Raw genomic sequence first — 15,841 nt, forward strand, 5'->3', positions numbered from 1 at the left:
CAAGAACCACCTCAATCACCTTACAATTCTTTTGCTGTGTGATATCCTTCCATCCTGTTCCTAGACAGATGATCAGTGAAGAAAGACATAATAGCTGAAACCAGCGAAACGTCAGAATACTCCTTTGGATGGCAACCTAAGCTTTTTTAATTTTTTACTATTTTTAATTTATTGTTGTTGTTGAACTGGTCCTAGACCAGTTGTGAAGAGGCAGTTACCGAGTCCAAACCTGGTGTTTACATAAGAAGAACATCAAGACCTAAGTTGCAACTCATCAGCTGGTCACTCTAAGACCAGCTAATTAAGTTCACCCCAATAATTCTACATAAACCAATGAACCTTCTGTAGAAGAGAATCCAGCCCATGAAGAGTAAAGGTAAACACAGACCCCACAAAACCTTCTCATACTTCCTCTCTGCAAAACTACTATAACATATAAACACACTTATGTCAAAAACATATTTCAGACACTGAGAAAAATGAGTTATGCTTGTGCTCTAGTTAAAGTTTTATTTGGGTATAATATCTCTGATCCTAAGATCATTTGAAGTTTAATTCTTCTTAAAAGAAAAAATTCTTTCTTAAAAGAAACAAAATTCTCCTACATGTCTGTAAAGCCAACACTGACACACTGTGCTTTGTAACAAATACACTAAGATGAGAAGACTAAATTATCAGACTACTTTATAACCCCATGAGGAAAGAAGTGCACATTTTAAACTGCAAATTAAGAGTATGTCCACATTCTTCTGACTGGCAGAACTACTGGGCATTACTATGTTTCCTAAAACTGTAAGAAACAGGAAGCCTTCAGATCTTTCAGACAAGCAAGCAGTTGTGTGTTTTTAGTTCATTTCAGCAGTATCACTTAACAATCCTCGCACTCTTATAAGGCACACAGCCAGCACTCAGCCTACACATGACCAGACGGTGAGGCTTTTGGTCATGGTTCCCATGCTGCAGCCCTACCACGTGGCCAGCAGTCAGGACCATGGTGGCATTGGGTCTGTTGGGTTGAAGCCACAAGCCAGGGCCAGCAGCGTTGTAGAGTGGGACCCTGGGGACTCATCATCATCTCCTGATAGCAGCCATGCAGAGTTCCCCATCCTCGCAGCTCTGCGGATGTACTGGCATGTGTTTTGTGGCTCTTAGCTGTCAGAGTAGTTTGGTATGCAGCTTTCAGTGTCAGCCACCCCTGATTCTCAGTGTACTTGTATGAGGGATGCTCTAAGTCAAGTTAATCATAGAATATCAACTTCTGCATGAACATGCAGGGAAGCAGGGGCCCATAAAGACCCTGCTCTCTCCATACAAAATGCTGAGGAGAGACCAGAAGAATTCAGCAGTGGGGAAAAGCAGATCATGAGGATTCTGCACTAGAATTAGAGTTCTTGTTTAATACATATTTGTCTTGAAAGTTTTTAAGACAAAGTTCTTAAGAGCAGTAACTCTTACAACATAAAAGCAGCCTGATACTGGGAACAAAACAAAACAAAACAAAACAAAACACTAGAGGAAATGAATAGATGGTCTGAAAGCACAAAAGCAGTGTTCTACTGTTTTGCAGATTGTAGAAATACAGTTAAGAAGTTTATTTAAACAGTATTGACATGGGCCCTTTCTTTTCCCTGAAAAAGGAGAAGGGGGGGATAAAAAACCCCCATCAAACACCCCCTCTAAACTCTCAAAGCACTGCAAACCTAACTGAAACATTTGACTTTCATTTCCGACAGGAAACTGAAGCAATGAATAAATACATTATGACTTAAGCTCTCCTGCTCATACACGCAAACAAATTCCATTCTTCCCAAGGAGGAGAAGAAAAGCATATATCCTTTTGGACAAGAGCTAACAATACTTAATAGCTTGATGATATCAACAGGCTGATTCACAGACTTGTGAATTCATTTCAGTGTGTCACAGAAATGAATTTACCAGACCTATTTGTTATTCTTTGTTTATCTTCAGAGTGAATTATTTAACTTTTGGTCAACAGGAAAAAACAAAACCAGGAAACGTGTTCACTGAACTGTTGGACTTAGAAGTTTACATTTATTGTGCATATGATGTGAGAAAAAATGAAAAGGCTTGGGATCCTTATATTTTTTGCAAGTCTTTCCAAAACTGAAGTAATTCCATCTGTGGTTACAGAGACAATACCAACAATCAAAGCAACTACAGAAAAAAGTGCAACCAAGGAAGAGTGAAACTGGAAAGTGAGAAAGCAACAAAACCAAAAAGCCATGGTAGTACTAACACTAACTGAAAATGAAGTGATGGAAGACTTTTAAAGCACAATAATCTCTACGCAAAATATTATTTTTATCAAGTAACAACTGTAATTGTAATGTCACCTTGGACAGAACAGTGCCCTGATCCAGTGTAGGTAATTCTTATGTCCCTGAATGGGCAAGAAAAGAAGTGTCCATAAATACACACATATAGACAGAAAGCTTTCTTGAGAATTAACAGTCTTGCGCAATGCAAAAAGCAAGAAATGTCTGCATATACGCTACTCTCATCTTACTCTGTGGTAAGAGAAACATTGATTTATGCTATTCTAACCCTTAAGTATCAACCAGGCAGACTTAATGGTCCACTTAAGGTAAAATCATCTTCATATTATATAATGATTTTATATAACATATGTTAACACTGTAACAAAATAATGATTTTGAAACATTTTTTGCTTACCTTCCTTTTCAGCAAATGATTGACTATCTGCAATGACTTTTGGTATTTCTGGATTGTAACGAGTCCCCTCTGGAAAAATCACTAAATACATCTGCAGGATTAAAAAAAACCAAGACAGACAAGTTCTTATAATGAATGTAAGCCAATTCCTTGTACAGAAATTATCATTACTTGATAGGTCCATACTGTAAGTAATTCACACCACTGATTACCATAAAGATCCAAAGGAAATCAGAATACTTGAGCTACAATTTCTTAGCTCTAAGAAACTGTTCAAGGTTCAAAATAATTTTCTTTGAATGTACACTACAGAAAGTTGCCCAGGTGATTTAGGAAGGGAAACAGAACACATTAATGGAAGTGAGCAAGTCAGGATAAGCCGATGTCAGCAAGACTATCTATTCAGTCAAGTGGGATAAGAGGAGATTTTGAAAAGACAGTCAAATATGTCACAGATTACCTAAATTACTTTTTTAATACTTATCTTGCTTCTAGTCTTTCCTTCTACTGAAATATAAATTGAATTCCATTCATAATCAGAAATACTATTAATTGAAATTATGACAGATCAGCTACCTTATGTGCCTTTATCATCTCACTGTGTTATATCTTAAATATAGTATTAACTTAAACTCATGGTTTAACATAACTTGAACTTCAATGTCACAATCCTTGAAACATGTCTGCAAGGTTAGACTTTCCTAGTAAATTAGTGTGCTTGTCTAGTCAGTAACAACTGCCTATGGGTTCTCAAATCATTGCACAGGTAAAGGTTGCCTAAATATCTGCATACCCACGTATAAAATTATGTACCCAAATAAAAGCAGTCAAATGTGATGAATTTTCCATTTGCTTTCAAAACAGAGTGGAGGTTTCCATCTCTTTTTGTGTGTGTGTCTTGTATAATCTCCTACTGCTGATGCAAAACAGCACTTAAGCACCGAAAAATTTGCACTGGGGGCTCATCTGCAGAAGAAAAGGCTATGGCCACAAATGCTAACTAGCGTGGAGTTGAACATGACACATTAACAGTAAAAACCATGCCTACTGTGCCTAGACTAACTACAGAATTTGCTATCTTCACAGAAACGTATAGTAAGAAATACTTTAAAGAAAAAGAGGTAGTGGATTTACAACAGTCCAAGGAAGATTATCAGTGTACGGAAAGACACTGACAAGCGTGAGTGCACATCATGGAAAGATGCAAAGTTAATTAAAAACTGAGAAAGAGACACACAGGAATGTAACTTTGTGCTTCTGGCCCACAAAATATCAGAATGTGCTGGTATCTGCACTTAACAACTGCAGACAACTGGCGAAAAGACTGAATGCAGAAAGATAGGACTCAGCCAAGAGAAATCTCCAGAATCATCCCATAGTGAGGAAAGTTGAAGGATGCATTAAAAAGCAGAGGAGGGAAGAAGTTTAGGAACTGTGCTAATCACTGAAGCCACCAGATCAAGAAAGAGGAGAAATGGCTGCATAGCCTAGAACCTGGCAGGGAAAAAAACCAACCCAAACCAAAAAACCCCAAACAAAAAAACTAATGACAAACCAATAGAGAGAACTCAAGGAACGGCTGTACATGTCATTGGTATGTTTAGGGAGGAGGAGAGCTGGCACACTGAAGAGGCAGGTTTAGTCCATGAATTTTCAAGGACCAGTGAAAACCCAAGATGCATACAGATTGGTGGGGAAAGAACAAGAAAATGGGTTTAAGAGGCAAGGTGCTTACTTTTTAATAACATGACAGTAGCATAAGCACAGGGATGAGTACAGGAATCCTTAGACCCAGCTGAAGTCCACACTTTCCCCAGTCATGTATACATTTCATCTATGAAGTACACTGTTGAGATATTTAAGTAACTAAGTAAAACTTTTGAGAGTTAGTTGGGCATAATATTCAAATCCAGATGCATTTCCCACCCCACTCCCTTTTCATAAACAGGCTTATATTCAAATCACATAATTGAAATCCTTAAAATGGTATTTCGAGATGATGTAACACCCTCCCCCCCCCACTAAAGACTGAATGCTCAGCTCTGAAGGGTAATACAGTGGCTGTTACAAGTAATAACTCTCAGAGTAAAAAAAGTGAAGCACACAGGATAGGAATTACCATTCTTGCTGCAGAGGTCAGGACATAAAAGCAGATAATCAGCCGATAGCTGATTACACAATGGAGAATAGTGTCTACTCCAGTCCTATGTGTGTAATACAAAGCAGGGTTGAAATGATATGTTAATCATTGTTGTAAACCTCTAGAACACAAGCAGCTGAACAGGTTTGTTGACCAGAATCTGAATATCTCTGAATTGAAAACATACCAAGAAGACAGAAAAGTTGCCTTTGCTTCAAGTTCAGCATATAGAAACCTAGTACATAACTCATTATGGCTACTTTACTTGAGTAAAATTCATGAATATAAATAGATGTCTTATTTATTCTCACATACAATCCTGCAAAAGACAAAGATACTCTGCCAGTGCAATTGAGCCTCCTGAATCTGCTTGTATGACGGGCTTTTCTCTTCTCCCACCATGGGCTACAGAGTCTAAATCCTTAAGCACTACTGCCAAAGACTGTAAGAACTACAAATCTCTAAGACTTTTACTACTAAATAAGCTCCCCTGAATTTGGATTAAGAACTATTAAGTTGTAAAACCATTTTAAATGCCTAGAAACACTGTCGGCAGCTAAGGCCATTTTTTTATACAGAGTATTTCACTCAGGGCAATTAGCTTTATAAGTTATGCATTTTATCACAGTGACTGCAAAATATAGTGCTCATGTTCAAAATGGCATAGAAAATTTTGCATTACTATAATCTCTAGTTCACTGACACAGTGATATAAGCAGAGTAGGTCTGTGTGTTCAGTTACATGGCACTTTCATGCCTATTTCTGTGTAATGGGTGGGTGTCAACATACTCACTATCTCTCATCAATTTGAAACCTTTGAGAAGTGGATCAGGATTCATTTAGTAGAACCCTACCAATTCATGCTGGTGCCAGAAAACCAGGAAAGAGGCAGGGGTTATCCTCAGAGTACCTAGCATAGTGTCAGCAAACCTGTGCAATCCACAAATGAAATGAAATGGATTATGAGAATGGCTTTCACCTGAATAACAAATCTATTCATTTCCTCGATGTTGTCAAGGTCTCCCAGGCAAAAAGAAATAGCAATGGCACTGAGAAGGGATATGCTTCCAGAGGAGGGAGTAGGGCAGCCAAGGAAGTCTTTGAGATAGATCAGAGTGCCACAAAAGGAGCTGGTATGGATGAAGCAGAGGAAAGGGGTATGAAGCAACATGAGAGCCAAACAAAGTCAGCCCAGATGCCACAAACATACAGTGAGAAAACATGCTAAAGAGAAAACATGGCTGAGGACAGCAGTTTGGAGAGTGAGGAGAGGAGCTGCCACTCTGTAGAAGAACATAGGACATCAAGAAGTGGTAACTACTGACTAAAGTTATCTTGCATTTACTGTGCTGTTCCTGGATGGGGGACAAGGGGAAAACAATAAATATTTTTATTTAGAAAGTTCAAAATTAATCCAACAACGCATTTCCTTAGTTTTAGTATTATTATTCTTGCATCCTGTCACCCAGACAGATTCATACATGAATCTATTTAGACAGTTGCCTAGAAGATATGCTAGATGAGAAACATTAACACTCAGCTCAATAACTGAAAAAGATCTGGTATAAGAAAGCATATCTAGTATAACTGGAATGAAATACAAAGGTGATGAGGAAAGCAGGCAAGGAATACAGGATTTACAAAGAAGCTGATAAGGATTTGCAAATTAGTAACTATACGAAAAATAATTATATTAAGCCTTAAAGCGGTTGTAGTAATGTATCTGTCCCCTCCAGGTTTTTACTGTTTGATTAGCACTGCTTCATATTACAAAGGTTTATTCTGTAACAGAAAGAATGATAAATCACATAGCAACCAGTAAAAGATTGGTTGTACTGAGTTACATCCCGCATCTCAGAATGCAGATATTCCATTCCCAGTGCATGATGAAAAGAAATGTAAGTTGCATTTTCAGTTATCACATCAAACGGTTCGCTGTTCAGAAGAGTTAACTTTCTTTATAAAACAAGAAGATTGAGTATATCAAGTGTGGGCTGGATATATTGTTACATTAAGAAATGTATTTACCTTCTTATGGTGTACATTATAACAGTATTAATACAAAACTGTCCTTCAAACCGTGGGACAGTCTCTGCTCTCACAAGACGTAAGACTGCAATTTGTTAATAATCAGCCAATCTGATGGAATTTTAAGCAAAATCGCATTGCTTCAAGTGAGTTTTGCCAGCAACAGGTCCAATAATGAACCACATAAGTGGTTCACTTCAGTGACAGTCTGAGAAACAAAGTAATTTCCAAAAATAAAGAAAAAAAATTATTAATTCAAGATCCCCACTAAGAGAACACAGGTGCAATAGCATTTCAGTCTAGCATCAGTTTCGTGCATGTCTAATAGTGCTGCGCTACATCTAGGAAGAAGAATGGACCAATTGTGAACAGCAGGTCAGGAGAAAAGGCTGTTTAAGGCAGGCAAGCGAGCAGAAGTTGTAAGACAAGGTGAACAAGGAGCATCATGCATGTCTGCTGTCCATACCAAAATGAGGCATACCAGATTACTAATCTGGTTGTATTGTGAATATAAAACAGCCAAGAGGCAGCCTTATTTTTCCTGTCTGCATTCCACCTCCAATTTACTTTACAAAACCAGGATTTGCTACACTAACAAGAATAGAAAACTGGTTCTGCCTTCGTACACATCTTCATTTTCTTAATGGGAACAGGGATGGCTCCAGACAGGCTGAACATTAATCATCTGGATTCTTTTGTTTAAATTGTATGTGGAGAAAAACTGTAAATAACAGTGACCCTTAACACAGATTCCCGTCCATCTCCTCTCTATTGGCTTGTAATTCTTTTCTTAACAGCTGAAAGGCAAGCTTTTCTCTAGCACTACATTAAAGAAAGAACTCCACCACATACATTCAGAATGACAAACCAGCAACAGCTGCTCACTAAACTGAGGAAAAGCCCACCCTGAGCTGTAGCATCCAGTGCATAAATTTTAATAAATATCCTAGAGTAGTAAATTAATTATTCTCACATGAAACTGGTGAGTTCAGGGCGTACTTGCTTTACTGATTAAAATGTCTTCATTTTAAATGTAATATGGTTGCTTATGAATGTCACACCAAGCTGTATAACTGCAAAGTTTCTTTATGAATAATGCAGTACGGACACAGGTCATCATGCTCTCCCAGTAGCAACTGTAGGATAAAGAGCATTTACAGCATCTCCATTTAAATTCTCAGATAAAGTGGATTACAGAAAGTTTAGTCTTCCCTCAAATGACAACTCAATGGTCTGTGCCTTTTACCCCAGCAGATGCAAACATTTATCTCTGTGAATAGGCTTTTGACAGCTTTGGTTTTGTAAAACTTAAGTGTCACTCCCTATATAGTTTGACCACAACATATTTAAAACAGAATGCATTTCTGAAGCAGTTACATTTCTCTTTTATGCTACTGCCCTAGAGAATACAAGGAAAATGGCACCAACTGTCCAGATTCTGTGCCCATTTCCAACACCACCAAACTTCCAGACAACCAACTACAAAACACAAATAAACCCAAGTGGTCCCAAATTCATTTGGCATTAGCTTAGAAAGGTTAGGTATAGGCTTTCAATATACACACAACTAAGGAGGAAAAAGAAAGATTATTTCAGAAAAAAAGACTCCTGGATTTATTTCTTTCATTAATTACATGTAGACATCCACCATGGAAAGCAGAACTCACAGCTGATGTAACTTTAAAGAAAAGCTTTATGCATAAATCACCCCTTATATTCCAGTTGGGCAAAAAAATCACACACTAGCCTGTCCAGTCAATTTATGGCACTGTAACAACACTGAACATCATTTCCAAAACCACACAGAATTAGGTGAGTTTCTAGGCATATCTGCCTAATATTGTATTAAAAAAGTCCAGGCTTCTATAAAGGACACTAATTTTATGGAATTCAAATCAAGACTCTTGACACAATGAAAACCTTATTACAACAAACCCTTCTATTTTAGGGGGTGCAGAGGGAAGCCAGACTCAACCAGAAGCTGCATAGAAAACCAGAAACTAGCAAGAAATCCATAGGCCTACTTGAGAAAACACTCTGCTACAATATTTCATCCAGGCTAAGTGAAGTGAACTTAACCATCACTTCATAGGAGGGAGAAATTGCTTAGGGGGATGACTACAAATATGTTAGGATATTTCATGCTAGGATATTTCATCCAAGCTAAGTGAAGTGAACTTAACCAGCACTTTATAGGAGGGAGGAATTGCTTAGGGGGATGACTACAAATATGTTTTACCTCCTCCAATTTGTCTTTGCTTATTCCAATACACCTCAGCCTTTTCAGAAAGTAGAATCTTCGCCACTGATATACAGAAAATAACTCGACGCAATGCAAACTTTTCACACCCCAGGACCCTCCCTTGCAGGCACAAGTTACATGATTGAAGATGACCATCTTCTCCATGTGGACATCATTAGATTAGGAATAGGACAGAAAAAGTTCAGTTGTTACAGTGTATTTCAGGCATTTGTAACTTACATGCTATAAACTGGAAACAGATGCACTTTCTTGCTTCAATTTAAAACAAAAATACCTGGTTTATGCTACATCTTAGTTCGAGACAGTTTGAGCAGAGTCTTAAGCAAGGATGCTTTACTCATTTAAGCCTCTCAGTAAGCGTAAGGCCAGTTTACTTTCTCAACACAAACATAAACACATTATCTCCAAAAAAGAAAAAAAAAAGGTTTGACACACTGCATTTGGAGTGGCAACTCCTAATCCCATCATTTTAAATAAAATTAAAGTGTAACTGTTCTATATCAATACTTGCTGGGTTGGTTTTCTTAAGTCTAGCCAGCAAAGCAAAAAACATTTCAATGCACAGCAAGTAATGGACATGAAGCACTGTGATTTTAACCACTGAGCCGCAAACCATACAGGGAGTCATGAGAAAAGTCACTTGGCACTAACAATCATTCTTCAAATAGAAAATTATCAAGAGTTCAGGGTTTCTTTGTTGTTGATTTTGTGAGGTTTTTTTTTTTCTCCTCTAGGCGTAGCAGACAAAGTTACTCAGTTCTAAGATGTCACTGCCATTAAAAATGATGGATCACTGGGATGACTAATTAAGACTTGGTAACAATGGTTCTTGACTTTCAGAAGTCAGGAATACCAGTCTCTGACAAGTATACGGTAGTCTTTAGAAACACAGGAAACACTACCAGTGGTTTCTCAAGGAAGGTGTTACAGTTTATGTTCTAAGATGTAGTCCAGATCCCCCCTGCCCTCTACAGAGAGAATCACGAAGTTGCTGTTATTCATATAGGACTAGTCAAATTTTCCTAAGTTTAGTTAGAGGTATCACTCTAATTACAGAAAGTAACTGTAAAAATACAGAAAGAAAACAAATCCATGATACCATCTTGTAGTTTGCAAATATCAGGTATGGCTCATTTCTCCAACAAGCCTTTGCCATTAAAAAAGGCACAAGATATGCAGAGAAGGGAGGTATAATCTTACCGGAGTCTCAGCTTTCATCTGGGCTCGCAACTTCTCTCTCATTTCTTTTTCATTGAATTTGGCACTTCTTTTTACATAGACTCCTCCATGCTAAAAATAGGGAAATAAAAAAAAAAAGTATTAAATATTTTAGTTTAATGCAGAATAGTTGATAGAAGAACAAACAAGATGAGTGAAAAGCCACCTTTATGACTCACAAAGCAAACTGCCCACAAGGCAAATTGCCTAGGTTTTCTCCTAGGATGAAAGCACCTGAAACTAATTTCAATTTGCATGTACTTAAGTTCACAAGAATCTGTTTAAGTAAAGATCAGATCTAAAAAAAAAAAAAAGGAAAAAAAAAAAGCATAAGACACTTGAAGTGTGTATTTAAAGTTGTTAAATAATTAACTGAAACATGGCATTGGAACCAACCCCAGCAATCTACCCCCAACACCACGGACAATCAGTTTACCTTGTATTTAAAGGTAAAACTGCACAACTGAAGTTACTCACATACAACTACTTCAACTACTTATAGGTCAATGTTTTCAATTTGGTATGCCTACTTTTAAATAGTGACTAATGCAAATACTGGAATTACAAGTATAGTACCTCCACATAAAAAAAATATGAATAGCACAAAAGTAACTAGCACAGGTCTTAAAAACTTCCATGCACTTTTATCAGAGAAACAAATCTTCAACAAAGATATAATGTACTGAGAAAATAAGTAACACAAAGTCTGTAGAAGACAAAGGATATTATAGAAGCATTTTTACTGAAACGATTATAAAAAGCTAGACCATTTCCTGGAAAAGATTCACTTCACGAGTTGTTCCACACAACTTCTCAGAAAAACTTCAGTAAGAGGACGATGACAAAGCTCAAAGAAAGACAGTTATAAAGAAATAAAATCTGCCTCATCATTTCCCTCTTCTGTCACTTTGTTTTATCTAAAGAGTAGCTAACAAGAGGATGTAAACAAACATGCTCCAAAATGAACTACTGCTACTAATGCAATGAATTCTGGGGGCACAAAAAACGGAAAGACCAGAACTTCCAAATAACAGAAGTCTGTTTCCAAGGTACATTGTTTTAACGGGTTTTCTAATGGATTCCCTAATTCGATTATAGCCTTTTCTGCCTGCCCTGACTCTTGGCATTAGGATTTGTCAGATAATTTCTGTCCACTTATGGTTTTACACACTCTTAACAGAAAGGTGACAGTAAGATTAAAACTGGTAAATGCTGAACCTTATTCAAATGTCTTCTCTCAGGAAAAGATACAGTACATTGTAGAAACAGGGGTGGTAGGGTGTGGGTGTGTAGCTATTATTTTATTTGCATGGCACAGACAGGAATAAAGTTTGAGGACTTCGGAGGGGCAGGCAAAAGCACCAATTAGGCAAAGTGTTTTCAGCCTTTGTTTTTCATGGTGTGGAAAGACAGCTGTGCAGCTGCTTAGCTAGTAGTATTTGACATGAATTTTAAGTTGTTCTCCAAAAGCTGCAGTGCAAAGGAACAGAAAGTCAATGGTACATCAACTTCGTATTAAATATTCTGTCTTAACATTATTGTCTGTGGTTCCCTTCCAAGGTGAATTAGCCGGCTGCAACACTAAGATGTGCTGCTGTGGCTGGCAGGGGACCAAAGCCAGGAAAAGAGTACCCCAGTTCACCAAGCTTGGCTTTCAGCAAGCTAGAACATCATTATCAGTACCTCCCAGAAGCAGTTTACCAGTCATGGATAGATAACGGCATGAACAGAAAAACGGTCCATTGTCTGTGCAGCAAATGACAGCTGCCCATTATCCCCTCACTCCACATGCAAGAACGCTTTTAAGATTTCACACCATTAAAGTGAAGTCTTATTCCATACAGTGGTACCACAACAGCCGCTTTCAGGAAAGGCAGACTCGATCTGGTTTGAGAAATAACGTGCCTGCTTCACAAGACTTCCATGTAATTGCTAAGTAATCGTTCCGCGTGAGCTCAATTACGTCCAGCTTTGATAAATGAGGCAAGGCTGGAATCAAAGTCTTCCCTTATCAAATTACTAAGCAGCTGCAGTAAACTTGAAAAATATTGGACTACCTTTTCCTTGTTTAATTTGTGAACCTGGAGAAATCAAATCACTATTGTACAGTTTGCTTAGGGCCACCACAGGACCAAAAACAGGTTTGGTGTCCCCACCTCAGACTTTTTAACATGCAGAAATAGATTTGTACTTCTCATGTAGATACAAATATATAGTCATGTAATGTAAGAACAGACAAATTATGTATTGCAAGATCACCATTTGCTGCACAGGACCCAACTATGTATATGTCAGCTCCCCTCAGCTGACATATACACATGGGGTTACAATGCTGAAGAGAGGCAAAGTGCCGTACTAGCTAAGTATTTGGCTAAATTTCAGTAACAACCAAAAGGGTGCACAAGCTGATGACAAATAACAGAAATGATAGAGGCATGCTTCCTATGTGAAAAAGTCAAGCAAACTCTGGGATATCAAAAATATTTATCAAAATTACATCCAGCCTCACCAGGAGGTTAGATGAAGAGGAGATAGCTGCATTTTGGTGGAGAAAGATAGGGGAAAAAAAAAATTAGATCCACCCAAAAATAATAAAGCCAATTTTATGAAAATAAATATTTCTACATAATAAATCAAACCTGGAACACAACAGGTTAATTTAAGTGGTTCTTTTCTTTTCTTGCTATTAGATAGCTGCCTCCAAAGAAGAATGCTAGTTATGCAATTGTATATAGCTCAAATTCCCCAATTTGTATTGCATTTCCTTTTCAGTAAGAGATCAAATATATGAATGCTTTTCAAAACAGATTTCTGGAAGTACTGTTTTTAAGGTTAGAATTTTTTTCCGCTGTACTTTAAAAGCCCCTCTCTCAGTCAACAATGGATTATGTTTACAAATATACTTCCTTTGTGCCTGAATTTTGCTCTCCTGGACATCCAGACCACGTTTATTTCCAAACAGGATGTTTACCTGAGGTAGGGAATATGAATTCCGTGAGCATGGCGTAATTACGTGGCTTTGGAAACTTTTAGTGGAGTGCAAGTGACATCACTGACAGAACATCAACAGGAAAGGCAGGAAGTGTTTTATGTTTTTGCACTGTTTGGTGTGATAAAAACAATAAAAATACCTATTAGCTTGCACTGCAGGCCTCCTGCATCCCGTCTCAGTCATTTAAGCACACATGCATCACCACTGTTAGTAAGCTGCCTTCCATTTTTGTCACTGACATATACATACATATATATATAAATATACATAACCATCACAGTAGAAATCTTGTAGAAGTTTTGTGGTTTAAGGAATCCAAGGCTGAACAGATTTTATTTAATATATATGTATTGATTAAAAATGTAGGCTACATTCAGGTTAAATTTCCACAGGAACCTTCTTTTAACAGTCAACATAGCAGCCAGGAAACTGAGCACCGGATATTCCAGACAGCAATAATAATTTTCAAAAATCTTGAAAAAAATCATTTCTGGACACCTAGTGATAGCAGATGGAATATATATCCTGTCTGTATTTTAATTAAAGCAGACTTAAATCACCACCAATGTAATGGCTACAGACAAGGACAAAGAGCAAAATACTTCCATGCAGCAGACTGGTCACTTTAGAGGAAACAAAATGTAGAGAAACAAAGTCATTAGTGGGGACAAGCATTAGACAACACAGAAGTCCATTTTCTCCCAACAGTTACCTTCAGTGAGGTACGACAGGGTGTGAAAGTCTGAACTTAATTTACGGGGGACTGGGACAGCAAACCCACCAGTAAAAATATATCCTGAACAGTTTCTTACTTTCTCTGCAGCATATTCTTTTCTAAACATAGTTATGCTAGAAGAAAGGATGGGAACGATCCATACTCCAGCCTAGATTCATACCCTACTTGATGTTTAAGCAAGTAGGTGCTCTTCTCATCCAGAAGACAACAGATCTTTTTAACTGTCAAGGTGAAAACATCGAACCCAGTATCTTGGGCAACACTGACCTGTTACACAATGAACACACAGTAGAAAACTCAACCACTATCTGTGCTCTAAGACAGAATGGTGAGACAATTCACATCTTAGCGATGGGCATCTTGTGTGACATGATCCAAGACTGCAAACCTCTGCTCAGATCAGGTGCCTACACCCAAGCTAGAAGGCAACATCTGATTGCTGGGAAAGGCCACTGTTTGAGGCAGAAAAGAAGTGGGCTTACCTGTGAGAAATACCACCCGTACAATGGAAGCCACTTCAACCCATCTTTCAAGACATACCGGACATGCCCAAGAGCATTCTGCCTTATTGCCAACATGTCTGCAATAATCCAATCAACTGCAAAGACAAAAGCCCAAAATGTTTAGTTAAATTAGTTTTTAGTTGCCACTGATGAAATAAAAAGTGCATGTTGCACACATAAATATCATTAAAGGTATCTGAACTGGAAGTTCTGAACTAGGAGTTCTGAACTAGAAGTTCTTGCTTGTTAGGACAAGGCAGGAAAGAAAGACACAGTAAACAGACAAGCAGGTTTTTAAAAATCTACAAAACTGCTAAGACATAAATACAAACCTGTACATTGATGATTTGATAAATATATTACATTTTCTTTATTTTTTGGCAAATCCCCATAGATTATTACCTAAAAAAAATAATAAAAAAATACAGTATTACTTTACTATTTATTTTCATTGCATTATGCAGTGATGACATCCAACACAATAATCAGCTATTTACTAGGGAAACTGCCAGCAAGTTAGCATCATTAACAGAAGAACATCCCTTCACTGCATCAGTAGCCATCACGCATACAACTGACTTCTCAACAAAGCAATGAATATTAACCAATGAGGGCTTAAGAAAGCTATTCAGTTGTTGTACCTCAGCCCTAGAACCGGATCCATAGAATCTGACCTACATCCACAAGAACCCTACATTACTGTAATTAAAGGTAAACAGGCATCATAAAAACATGCAAAAGCACCATTTAAAATTACATATCTAATGAACAAGACATACTTCAGACAGACACATTATCATTCAATCTAAAATAGTAAATATTCCCGGATTAGATCAAGGAGAAAATCTTAATCATTTGCCCTGATTTTAATAATCAATATGGGACAAAAAAGCATGAGATTGAGTGGTGTGTCTAAATTAGGCATTCAGCTTCCCGCCACCAGGTTTTGTTTCAATTTTTCTGTTAAAGACACCCTTTAACCTTTTAGTTCCCTGCCTACTACTGAAATACCCTTCTGAGAGTATGACAAGGGCAAATGCCAAAGCAGTAAACCAAGCCACCATTTAAAATGGATTAATTCAATTACTTCTATTTCAAATATAAAATGAGAAATTACTGAAACCATTACAATTCTGAATTGAATAATCCATACAGCTGTTTTATCTTTAATAAACATTTTCATTATTGTCCTGTGTTTTGGTGGGATAGAGTTAATTTTCTTCCCAGTAGCTGGTACAGTGTTTTGAATTTAGTATGAGAATAATG

At 37.5% G+C, this 15,841-nt stretch overlaps 1 protein-coding gene across 2 annotated transcripts in view; it reads right to left on the reverse strand.

Annotated features, from left to right (window-relative positions):
- The window catches only part of AGPAT5 (1-acylglycerol-3-phosphate O-acyltransferase 5), a 55,992-nt gene that overhangs the window by 24,820 nt on the left and 15,331 nt on the right, over window positions 1-15,841 (reverse strand). For both annotated transcript variants that reach the window (XM_061354956.1, XM_061354957.1), the window contains exons 2-5: window positions 14,908-14,977; window positions 14,555-14,670; window positions 10,327-10,416; window positions 2,695-2,785 (exon numbers count right to left, since the gene is read on the reverse strand). In XM_061354956.1, the coding sequence (XP_061210940.1) occupies window positions 2,695-2,785; window positions 10,327-10,416; window positions 14,555-14,670; window positions 14,908-14,977 (367 nt within the window). The remainder of the gene's footprint in view (window positions 1-2,694; window positions 2,786-10,326; window positions 10,417-14,554; window positions 14,671-14,907; window positions 14,978-15,841) is intronic.

The sequence above is a fragment of the Neopsephotus bourkii genome, unplaced genomic scaffold, assembly GCF_033783945.1.
Source record: "Neopsephotus bourkii isolate Nb327-2 ecotype Australia unplaced genomic scaffold, CSIRO-AGI_Nbou_v1 NB_756, whole genome shotgun sequence".
Classification (NCBI taxonomy): Eukaryota; Metazoa; Chordata; class Aves; order Psittaciformes; family Psittacidae; genus Neopsephotus; species Neopsephotus bourkii.